Here is a 12,621-nt window from a genome sequence, read left to right as displayed (position 1 = left end):
AATCACTGTTCATCTAAAGAGACATATGCAGAATGGGCTCTCGGGGAAGGCCGTGCTCAGGTGCTGTGCAGCTGCAGAGCAGCGGGATGGCTGGGTCAGAGGGTGGCTGCGGCAACAGCACGCCGGGGTCACATCTGCGGCTTATCAGCCCACAGTGCAGGCAATGCCTATGCATCGGCATAGCAAAGGCATATGCTATATAAAGGCATAGCGAACTGTACTGAACCCCCATTTCACAATTAAAAGTTTAAAAACAAACTGTAAGTTACAGCATCTGACCACATCGGTCACACAAGGCAACGACATGGCAAATTCTTCCCAAACTCATTATGACCCTGGCGGCAGCAGCACGGCAGGTTCCCCCACGCTGGCTTGCCAAGACAGGCCTCGGGAGTAGAGCAAGCAGCAGCCTTGCAGGGTTAAGAGCAACCCTATCAGGGTTAAGAGGCTAGTTCAAGTCCACGAGGCTGGTTTGCGTGCTGGTCATCTCTACCAAGCCTGCCCAAAAGGGCTGCATGCAAACACTTTCCTTCTAAAGGGCAGTTACCATTTATTTCACAGAAATTTAAAGCTAGCCAGCAGGCGGTAAGGCAACTGAGATCAGCCCTGAAGCTACAGCTTTCTCTGCAGGCACCCACTCACACAGAAGAAACTGTGGGACCTGCAGGTTTCAAAGCTGCCACCACGGCTCTGGATGCAGTTTCAGAAGCTGGCTCAGCCAACCGAAGCAAGCTGTCAAGAGCAGGAACAGTTGAGCTTTCAGCATGTGCACAACTGCATGGTCAGCCTTAAGAGTAAGGTGAGCTGAAAACCGTCTCAAAACTAACCTTACAAAAAGCAATTTACAACCAGATGAGCAAGCTGAGCTCAGACACCAGATCCTACTGCTGGCGCTTGGGAAAGTGAGGGAAGGGGAAGACCTTCTCCTTTGGCAGCAGGGAAATCCAAGACTGGTGAAGGCCTTTCAGGGAACTTCACTCTTGGTGTGCAAAGGTCTGGTATCCTGCTGACAATCAGTTGGTATTTTAAGTCTTCACTTACCTAAGTCTAACAATAATTTGCATTGCTTGGAAGTTTCCAGCTTCATACGTGGCCTCAAAATCAGACCTGATGTTCTCAAAATGCAGCTTGCGCCACATTTCCAAGTATCTGTAGAAAGCTTGTCACACAGCACTGGCTCTTCTGTCAGCTAAGTTGCATTAGGCAGAATTTAAAAATACATTAAATATTTTCTAATATTACTTTTTGACATAAGCAGTCACTATAGCTGCTGCAAGGATATTGCAAGAAAGGGCAAGAGGTCGCGTAACTCCTTTTATTCAGCTCGGATATGTGCACCGAAGGTCAAAAGGCCTTAGAATATAATTTTTTTTCAGTGTTTGCCTTAGCACTGATCCTTTATGAAAAATATCAAACACAACTTAAAAAACTCAAACAAGTAGATAATCTCCTTTTACTCCAAGGAGGCAACTAATTTAGCATAGTTATGAAATTGTATTTGAGAATCTGACAGGTAGCAGGTTGCCAAGGAGAAAAAGTGTCTGAGCAAGCTGTGGGTCTTGTTTAGTGAGAAGGTGTTTAATAGTACCAAATAGTATGCATTTATCATGTGGAAGTAGCCTTTTATACCATTTGCACAGGTGTAGCCCTTTTCTCTCAAGAAGCACCCAGGTTTTGTGTTCACTAATTTATGTAACACATACTTAGAGGAGGTAGAGCAGTACACTCCTGGAATAAAGGCAAACCAAGGCACTGGAAGATGTAAGAGTTGGTTTTTTCGTTGCCAAATACACAGTGCCAGAGTCTGAAATGAAAGCCCAGTTCCCAATAATCCTGCTGTAGATATCAACCCAAGCTTAAGACCACCTATTTTAGAATTAGCCGCTTCACTTGCTCTCCTTGGCTACCTGAATCCTTGATTGACACCGGGCTCATGTGTTTCCGAATAAATCCAGGAAGTTCTTCAGTGTCTGCGAATTCATCTTAGAAGGGGATGGGAATTAAAAAATAAAAAAAATTACTTGATGGGAAAGCAAACAGCTGAACATGAATAATGATGTCCTGTACTTCTGATGTTACTTTTGTAAAGTTGCTATGGCTATTGTTGTGATGTGCTTCAGTTCTGCATCACTTCATTTGCTCAAATACAAAACATGGATCATTTAATTAGTGTAATCTTGATCCCCAGAACAATCTGTTCACTTTGTTGAACAAACCAGCATTGTCTTCAAATAATAAAAGGAGACTAATCTTAAATGCCAGTGGAAAAATTCACTCACTCACCTTCACCCACGGGGCAGTTTGCTCAGCCCCTCTGTACATCTCTACTGTCTGGAGCAGCACAGTCTGATTCTAGGGAAACTTAGAAGAATGGAGAATCATTCCTGGGACATTCCTGAAGTAGAGGCACGAATTCATCTCTTAGCACAGTAAATCTGTGCTGTTATAACTTCCTCAGTTCCTTCCTGTTAACAGCAATACGCTGGTCAATCAGTATACTGTGCAGTAATTCAATCATCTCTAGGACCTCCGGTGCTCATTTTCTACATGCCAAATCCAAAACCTTATTTGTGAAGGACCTGGCAGGAGGGAGATCATAGCAACTCCTAGTTCCCATGGAAAGCTGACAAAATACTAATGGATTATCAACATACTTCAGTAGAACTTCAATAGTTCTAAATTCATCCTTATCATTCTTGTGGCATTCTTCAAATATCCCTACATACATGTTAAAAAGAAAAAATTCACCTGAACCCTACTTTTTTCCAAGGTCTGTATTGCGTGTTGAATGTTCTTTTTGTATCAATTCCTTTCACCCTAGCCAACACTCTTAGCTGCAAATTTATTTTGTTACTGAGTACTGCACAATCAATCCCTCACCAGCACTCACTACCAAGTCTCCAGCATCACTGACTGTAATCTCTGCCATCCATCATACACAAGCATATTTTCCCCCCCCACCACATTAAATGCAGTACAACTGCAGGTTTTTACAGACTTGCTCTCCTGCCCGAGAGAAGCTAGCCAATCCCAGGTTTCTCATCCATAAACCAGGGAACTACACAAATCTACTAACGGTCATGACAGGAAGACCAGTGTTTGCAGTCTCACACATTTAGCAAGTTCTTGATTCCTTCAGTCTTCACTGATTCAGCTTTGATTCACTCGCATACAATCCAATAGATGTTTCAACCTATGTGCTCCTCTGTCTCCCTATTTTCAAATCACTGCCAAGATCTTGAATGTCAGTATCTTTACCAATCTTTAATATGTCAACAGTGTTTAAGTACCAAGCAATCTCGAGCGCTTCAGAAGTACAGTGTTATCATGCTTCAAGCCAAGCAAAGATCATTTTAATGTTCACCTTCACATGGGGAGTTTTTATTGTAGCAACACTCCCCAAAACTACTCTTAGTAACTTTGCATTTCCATCAGCAAGTACAAACACTGTTTGAGTTATACCATGAATAAATATGAAGAAAAATAGCTTTTCCCACAACAGCCTTGATGGGTTACTTTTAATTAAAATCAGTTTAATGATTGATAAGCTCTAGTATTTCCAGCAGCAAATCATAAGTGGTTGACTGTTTTTAGATACAGTGAAAAAACTGAAGATAATATAACTACGTAAGCTAGCATATTTAGTTTACTGGTTGTCAAACATAGGAAAAAGTGAGGGTTTAACACGTAACTTGTCATGACCAAGAGCAAAAATTAAATTACTATTTTGCAGGAATCAGAGTTCAACTATATAAACTTACAGAATCAGTGTTTCCAATGCTTAATCTCTCACAAAATTACTTTTGACATACTTCCTACACCAGAAACCAGTGAGCACATAGGGGGAGGGGATGTCTCACACATAAACTCAGTGCCATTGCTACTTTGAAACGTTCTTTACTTATGCCCTTTATGCAAATAGAAGAACACTAATACCTGTTTCCAAGTATCCTTCATTTGCTCTTTGAGCTTGCAGACACAGCAAAAGGCAACTCAGTGTGCCTGTGCACACATTAATGAAGATGTCTCTTCCTTATAAACAGGGAAAAAAATGCACCTGCAGCCAATTTAAGATTAGCCATATAACAAACCAAAGTTTCATTCAACGCTGCAGGGAAAAATAGAACAGTGTTTATACAGGAGTGTGTAATCCTAAAGCTCTAACAGGATCTTCCCTTAGTCCTGCATGCATCTTCCTCAGTCCCCGTCAGCAAGGATGCAGCACTGTTTGAAACAGCCGCTGCATCCACCTGGCCTTCCTCAGTTACTGCTGGTGGGAGGAGGAGACAACACACAAGAGGGAGCATTTCCTCTTTTGTCCTGTTGTTTTATTTTGTAGTAAGATCTATGTAGTATATAAAATATAACAGGAAAAACTGAACAAAGCCTATAAAATAAATGGAGTTCAGATGACAAACCACTACAGCTCTGCTTTTGTGGTTATATGATGTCGTCACCAGAACTCACATACTGTTTACCTTGTACTTCTACAGTTCTCTAGTGTATGAACCTACATAAAAAGCTGATATGTTCCAATTAAGCCATAGTTAAGTGACAGATGTAGAGGAAAAATGGCTTGCTTAAGCCACAGCTGCCCTTGACACAGGTTACAATGATGTCTAACTACACCATTAATGCACATTACATCAAGAACCTTGAAAGAGCCTCTAAGTAAACGGGTTCACATTAAGCATTTTAAAGAAAGGTCATAAATACTGCACTGTACCAACAGTACCTTCCAATGTCCTCCTTATGCCTGAGGAGCATCTGTGGTTTTTAAGAAGCTACTATATAGGTGACACCAAACCTAGAGGTAGGTTATAGGCAAAGGTAAGTTACAGGCAAAAAAAACAAAATCCCTTTAGAGCTGGTCACTGCACAAACCACCTAGCGGGAGGCAAGGCAAAGTATCAACAACTCTTTCCTCCCACCTTAAACATTGCTCACACGGTACATTTAATTCCTAGTGCCATTAAGAATGACAGTGGATCATCAGCTGCTAGTAAATGCAGACATGCCAAGAGAACAGCTTGAAGTTATTCAAGCAAAAATCTGTTACTGTGCAAAACTGGTGCACTGGACTGTTACCAACTAGACCTCCAAGTTTAGGAAGTGACCTGATGGTAGAGAACCAAGGTGTTTGTTTTCCTTTTGACATGGGAAATACTCTACATAATCAACAGAACACACTGCTACGCCTACATAGGAGTCAAACATCAGCTTGTCTCAAAAGGTTAGAGACAAGAAAAAGAGAAAAAGGTGAGAAAGGTTAAAAAAAAGCACTTTTCTGAGACCAAGATTTCTCCTTAAAAAAGTTACTGTACCAAACAAGCCATTAAAATAGCTTGTCTTTGGTATCATCTGGGATCAACGTAAGGTTGACAACAATTATCATGTGTACATCTCAACAGGGATGAGAAACACATCTGCAAGTACAATAGTTAACGGCAAATTAAACCCAAGTTTTAATGGTGTAATGCCTCCAGGTCACAAAATGCGGACTAAATTTTAACCTTAACTACCTTCTGTGCACTATTTGGTGATAATCAAAAGGTAACAATGCTGAAGATTCGTTTTATTTCTACTTCCAAAGGAAAAGGGGAAAAGGTTAAATAAGTGTTCTCCAATTTGTTCTCCACTATATGTACACCCACACACATACACACACGCGCATGCACACACCCCTCAAACTGCACTGACATTTCTTTTTGACCAAAAGAGTAGATCCTGGGAGTAAGTGCAAAATGCAAAATCAACTGACAGAAAATGCTGAACAAACAGCATCATAAAAATACAAAATATTTATATTACTGAACTATTAACAGATGATGTTCTCTGTTTCTTTAAAACTTTGGAACCACATAGCTGATTTCTTAAATCTAGTCCATGCCAGCTTCCAGAACTATTAATGATTTAGTTAGCTTCATTCTTTGATGCTTCATCAAAGTTTTCTACGAGATCTGAAAGAGATGAAGATTATTAATACAGTAATGCCCAGTAACATTACCTCCATAAGTTTAATGAAAATGCATATTATAGGAAAGGTTAAGTAGTTCTTAACTAGACTAATGTACACCATTTATTATGGGCAGATTTCAAAGAGCTTTAGAAAATACAGTTTGTCTGAACATACAGGAAGAACTAGAAATGCGAGAACACCCAGAAGAGTGGAAGTTCTAACATGAAGTGGTTAAGAGCTGATTTTCAGAGGTGCTCTACTAGCTGCAGCTTAGACTTCAGCCATCAGCATTCTTTAGAGAATACCTGAAGTTAGGCACTCATTAACTCTTGCGGTCCAGGAAACAGAAAATTTTGGAGAACACTGAATTTTTATGCAAGGTCACAAAGAAATAAACTAGGGCCAGAGCATGAGGAAATTAACCTCTGGGTCCACCAGTCTGTTGTTTTAGCTAATACACCATACTGATGGATATAGAAGAATGTGGTGATTGATAGACAGTTATCAACAAATTAAAGACCTTACAATATTTATTTATTGAGAAGCTTTCAGACACTGACAAATTTTGTTTCTGCTACTACAGAAATAAAAATCTCTGATTTAAAAACAACCTGATAACTATGTCAATCATGTCATTTTGCAGCCCTAAAACCCTATTTGGACATTTAGATCACCCGTTCAACCTCCCTGAAAGTATTTAGACCTATTTTCACTTAAGACTTGAGCAATTTGCACAAGTTAAACCTTTTTTCAAAAGCTGGAATCCAAAGTCATCAATGTTTTAATGCTGCCCACTATCTGAAGCCTCCCTTAGCAAGTGAGAATTATAATCATATCAAGAGCTGATTATTTAAATGCATTAATTGAAATATTTATACATTAAATGGACATATAAGCATGTATGTGCCTACCTGGGACATCATCATCTTCTTCATCAATATCTTCAGATTTTGGTGCTTTACTATCCAACACTGTAAAAAGAAGTTTGGTGCTGAGTTGTCATTATACAGAATTAGGAGCAACCACACAACAAAATAAAACCCCTAACATACAGGTGAAGAAAGCAAGCATTTCCCCAACCCCCAACAGTGACAAACACACAAATCACTGGGTATCAGCAGTAATCAACATGACCAAAAGGTCTACTTGTGACCATTCTTATACTAACGCATTAGCACAGCCATGTGCAAATGCTTCGGGCTATTAAGGCAGAGCTAGCAAAAGATCAAGTGATACAGGAAAAAAACCCAGCATGACTAGATCTTTTAACTGAAGCCATGTGTTTCAATGCAACAATAATGTGGTACCAATCAGGAACCAACATACTACATGATTCATGTAGGGAAAACTATTTCCGTATCAAGGGTCATGCATCAAACCTACTCTTTTGTAAGCCCTGGAAACTGAAACATGCTACAAGTAATCTAGAGAAATGCAAGAACTTAAAAAATAAAGTATTTCTCCTCATTGGTCTGGCTTCCTGTACTATGTAAAGAAAGCATAGTAAGTACCTATTGGTACCAATGTTGTAACAAAGAAATATGCTTACGATGATCCATTTTCTAAATTTTAAAAGGTATTTTACATACTAATATCGTAAAGAAGGAAAAATAAACTGTTTACTTGCAGTTAAATTCTGAACATGAAATAGAGAAGAAATTAGAACTGATTTAGAAGGAATAGCTTTGTTGGAAATACTAGAACAGGCAACATATTTTCCAATTCCAAATACAGACAATTGCAAAATGTCCAATTACAGTCCCTTTAGTAGCCCCTAACAGTATAAATATGAAAAGTAAAATTTTTTTAGTGTCCAACTTCACCAGGGCTTGATATCAAGACCGAGTTTTTGGCAATATGCAACATGAAACATGAACTCTGAAACAGCTACTTGCAATGAAAAGCGTACCTGTTCTGCAGTCTAAGAAAGCTTTTACAAATTCTCAGTCAGTGGACTGATTACTTGCATGTTCTAATTTCATAACATACACTGGTGGAAGAATAAACTTCCATCTATTCTTAAGTTACAAACTTGCTTAGGGAGAATAGTTAAGATCTCTACAAAACATGCTACAGTGCTCCCCCAAGGAGGGTATTGTACCAAAAGGGATTGTCCCCAGACTCCATTTCTTCACTGTAAAGTTACAGTAATAGTTATACCACATATATATACACACATCACGCTCCCAGGGGTTTAAAATAAGTAGAAAAATAACCACATTAAAAGTTTTTTATTTTGAATCAAATATCTGATTTTTAATTAACTTTTAAAAGTCTTAGTTTAATTCCAAATGGAATTATAGAGTAGAAGATAAAGAACATGTTTCTTCTCTATATCCACAATAGAAATACATTTTGTATGAACAAAGAAAAAAGAATCAATTCCCTGACAAAAAGAACCTGTTGAGTTTTTCCACATTAAAAACCTGAACTTGCTTGCCTAATTATTTTGTCACACACAGTTGTATACCTGGAATCACAGCATGCCTGACTCACCAGCTTATTTTTTTTTTAAATCAGGTCCTGTCGATATAAAATCTTGAATCAACAAGAAAAAAATATTTATATCCCCCCCCTCCGCCCCACCAATTTCCACAACAGTGGCAAATATATAAAAGCACATATGCTTTTGATAATTTTTTAAGTCACACATGCTGCTGTTAAATTTGGGTTAAATCTTTTAATACTTCAGTTGTTCTTTACATCAGCGATGAAAGATTCCAAAAAGACCTACCTTGTCTTGGGAATTGTTCAGCTAACTTCCTGAGACTTGTTAAGCTGTCAGCACCAAGCTGGCTTAAGATGCCTGGAAGCATTTCTGTGATTGGTTTAGCCTCTGCATGACCAGTAATTGCAAAAGTGTTAGCAGAGAGGGAAGCTTGAACCTTGGGATTGTTGAAGTGAATAACTGTTCCATCATCTTTTATCATGTTCACCTGTTTAAATATATTAGTAACATTTACCAAAAATGTCACAGCATCTTGTTGAACAAGCATGACAAATTATTAATTCAAATCTAGATTTAAAATATTAAACATTTACAAAACTAGTACTCCTCCTAGAGGATAATATAACCATGACAAAAGCATCTGGAATTAACACCACCTAAACTGGAAGTAAAATATGAGTTAATGATAAAACATGGGTTCATACATACTATACAAAAAGGTGGAATTTAAGAGGATGATTCCTTCATCAAATATGCTTATCTAAATACTAAGTAATAAATATGCAAGGATTATATGTTTTCATACAGTTAATGTGTATTTTTAACAAAGGCAAAACACATACATAGCTTATTAGACTGTAAAGCAGTTAATATTGGGAATGTCTAGGGGGGAAAAAACCACAACAAAACCTTCAGCTCTGTGCTAACTCTTTACAAACTAAAAGCTCTAACAGAAAGGCCTTGTGCCACATCAGTTTAAGACATTGCCATTCCCAGCTGTGTCACCTATCAGGAAAATCTTATTGTTTCCGCAGAATTGGCAAAGGCACAAGATTCACACTCTGACCTACTTGCTGAAGCTGCCCGAAGCTGCCCAAGGCAAGGATGCTTCCTGCACATACACACACAGAACTGGAGGCTTAGGTACCAATTGCACTAGAACAGGCTTCTGTGCCTTCCTAATAGTCTTAAGAGTCATCATGGAATTAAGTACACCATACAGTGATCCTGCTCTCTTCCTCTTCCCTGGCCTTCTGAATCACCAAGAATTAAGTTTCACAGCCAGTATAGAAACCTGCTTTGCTCCTAATGTCCAAGTTTATACTGGCATATTTGGTTTATTTTATGTTTTTTTAACTTAAAGGAAGACAGAACAGAAAGTTAAAAAGGTTTTTCTTCTGGGCATGGCTAAACTAGGGTTAAGTGGAAAATAATTTTGTCTAAAAAAGGAAGAAAGTTCTACCCATCAAACCAAACAGTGGTAATAAACTTATGTCACAAAACTCTTTAAGTATTGATTTGAGTAGAAGTTACAGTGAGAAAACAGAAGTTTGTGAACTAGAGATCTAAAATACACAAACATGTAAGTTATCCATCATCAGAGCAGCAGAGTTCAAAATAGGTTTTGAACAGGAAAACCAGGTGTGTTGCTTTCCTGTAAAACTAAAGGATGTCCTGTCCCTTACACATGGGAAAACAGTAAAGGTTTCAAGCACTGTCATCCTCTTACTTACAAGCCTCTTTTAAAAGCCACACAGATGAGCTACTAATGTTTGACTCAACATTACTAGCCTCTCCAAATGCTTCTACCTACACAAAGTTTACCAAAGTCAACCTGTGTCCACCTGAATACAACATACTGCAATTATGTACCTAGCTATCAAGGTAGAAGCACATTGCCTTATCCTCCTTCACATCAAAACGTTTAAAATCCTTAATAACTGTGTCTAAACAAAGTTCTTATCTTGTTCCCCCCACCCCAAGCATAAGAACTCTGTCTTTGGGTTCATATAGCTAAGCATATATGCATCAAGCTTAAGTAAATACACAAATTGAATTGATTCTGTAGCAGAGGCAAACCAGGCTTCTACACTGAATCTCTATTTGCTTTTGGAAGAGAGATATGCACTAAGTGACCTCCAGAAGCATCTTGCAATCCTGCTTAATTAATCACAGATTAAATAGTATGCTTCTTTAACCAAGTACTACAGTAATACCGAGTTCATGATGAAGGAACACCTCCTCCTCCCATGTATGAGCGTCACTCTAGAGTGTTATGGAAAATGTCAGTGCTTTGGTTCATATTTTGTACATGTAAAATAGACATATTCAAGGAAGATCTGAAACCTTTATATTCCTACTTACATTAACACAGAAGCTGGTTCTGTTAAAATCTTTGCTGTGTTGTAAGAAATCTCCTGTGACTACCACAAACAATTCTGGTGGATTTCATGCAGTAAAAAGACCTAATTTTGGTAACATACACTTGCAAGTTCTTACTCCAGGTATTTTCATGGTTTTCCTTATATTCTGCACCACACAACCCTTGTTTTAGATGTGCCTGCACAGTACACATGCATCTACTGCTCTTCTCTTTGAAGTAGGTAATCAAGCTCATGAAGTCAAGAATCAAGAGAAGTTTTGTTTTGCAATGAATGCAAGACACATACATGACAGCTTAGCTAGCTTCTACAATAACTGTCCGGCCAGCAGAACCTTCTCCCTTCTTTCTCTAGGTATGTATGCATTAATGTAAATGAGACAACAATCAAATAACTTTACCTATCAGTAACCATACCTGTAAGTTTTTGAGGGGAAGGGAAAACTGTTTAAAAAACACAACCCACCACCAGAACACCACAGTGAATTTAATTTCAAACAGAAAACATTTATTTTACCACTATACCTCCTCAATGCCAGCAATGTTATTTACTGCCAGTTTTTTGAGGGAACTCTGAAGTTTTTTGTCATCAGCTGTAGCTGTTCTGTGCACCACCTTCTTCTTTCTGCGAGCTGTTCCCTGGAAAAGAATCAAGACACAAGAGTCAATTATTCTCAAAATCTCGTAACACTTTAATTTTTGAAAGTTGTATTGCACTCTGAGCAATCTGCAAGCTGTAAGAAAGTTCTGTAGTTAAAAATGCTTTTCAACTTACTTCCCCTTCACCTACAGCTTTAACTGTCAGTCTCAATTTTAAGGTTTTTCTTAAGTATAAAATACCACAAAGACACCAAACAGCAGTGTTTTTCCCTTCCCACAAGCTAGACAATAGTGCTATTTACTATTAAGCAATATATAAAGAGTTTCCTAAATAATTTTTTCCGCACAGCACAAATACAGTGACTTTAAAGATGTCACACTTTCATAACCAAGTAATTAGCACTTTTAAACTGTTCCACAGCAGCAATTTTGGAATTCCTACTCTACAAACTTTCGTACAAACCTGCCTGCAGTTAGGAGATGAACACCAACACTGAACAAACCATATATTGGGGTTTTTTTGTCATATTAGCTACCTACTGGCTCAGAAAAGAAACAGCTCAGTGCAGAGTCAGACAAGCCCTGGAGCTGGTACAAAGGAAGGAACTCCCCAACAGGGATAAGCGAAAGGCAGAACTGGAACAACAACAGGTTAATCTTAGCTTGAGCATTCACAGGTCACAACAAGTCACTGAATTAAAAAGAAAGCTTACACACTGTTGAAGCTACTCACCCAGCAGTTGTGAACTGAAAAAAAATTGTGTTTCAGGTAGCAGTACTACGATCCAAATCATGCAAAAAATACATTTTTCAGGCCTCAAACATATACATTTTCCCCCCTCTCCCGTGAACTAAAGCTTACGTTTTGAAAAAAGAAATTTCAGAGGCGTTTCTCCTTCAGCATGTAAATTAGAGGAAACAGTGCATCTGTGATGCTTTTCTTACCTTTCCTCCTATTCGGACCTGTGCTTGAAGCTTGGCCAGTTTTTCTTGGTTCATAGTGCTGCGTCTAAAGAATAAGAATGAGATGCAAACACGAGTTAGCTATCAAAATACTAAGAAAAAGTCTCCCACTGTCCATTTTAAAAGTGCTCTTAAAATTGCAGTGAGTTTTTAAATTTACAGAAGATTCACCAAAACAGTGCAAATACACATAAACAAAAAGCTTCAAAGCCACATCACTCAAGTAATATATAGCAGTCCATCCAGCAGCAGTCTGTTTAGTTGAAGCCT

The 12,621-nt window shown here is 38.4% G+C and overlaps 1 protein-coding gene across 1 annotated transcript; it reads right to left on the bottom strand.

Moving 5' to 3' along the window:
• Positions 1–3,508: 3,508 nt before the first annotated feature.
• BTF3L4 (basic transcription factor 3-like 4) lies at positions 3,509–12,402 on the bottom strand. The gene is made up of 5 exons (XM_010290166.1): positions 12,334–12,402; positions 11,314–11,427; positions 8,694–8,895; positions 6,871–6,930; positions 3,509–5,960 (listed from the first exon to the last, which is right to left on the bottom strand). Exons 1-5 carry the CDS (start codon positions 12,385–12,387, stop codon positions 5,914–5,916), a joined length of 477 nt encoding a protein of 158 aa, XP_010288468.1. The 5' UTR covers positions 12,388–12,402; the 3' UTR covers positions 3,509–5,913.
• Positions 12,403–12,621: the final 219 nt, after the last annotated feature.

The sequence above is a fragment of the Phaethon lepturus genome, unplaced genomic scaffold, assembly GCF_000687285.1.
Source record: "Phaethon lepturus isolate BGI_N335 unplaced genomic scaffold, ASM68728v1 scaffold39946, whole genome shotgun sequence".
NCBI lineage: Eukaryota > Metazoa > Chordata > Aves > Phaethontiformes > Phaethontidae > Phaethon > Phaethon lepturus.
Note: the sequence above shows the minus strand (reverse complement) of the source record. Positions and strands in the feature narration are given on the sequence as shown.

Excerpts from the sequence above, each read along its gene's own strand:
- BTF3L4 (XM_010290166.1), bottom strand. The coding sequence starts at position 12,387 with ATGAACCAAGAAAAACTGGCCAAGCTTCAAGCACAGGTCCGAATAGGA. Across the intron at positions 11,428-12,333 it reads AGGTCCGAATAGGAGGAAAG|GGAACAGCTCGCAGAAAGAA; the intron begins GTAAGAAAAGCA and ends ATTCTTTTCCAG. Across the intron at positions 6,931-8,693 it reads TGAACAATTCCCAAGACAAG|TGTTGGATAGTAAAGCACCA; the intron begins GTAGGTCTTTTT and ends TTCTTTTTACAG.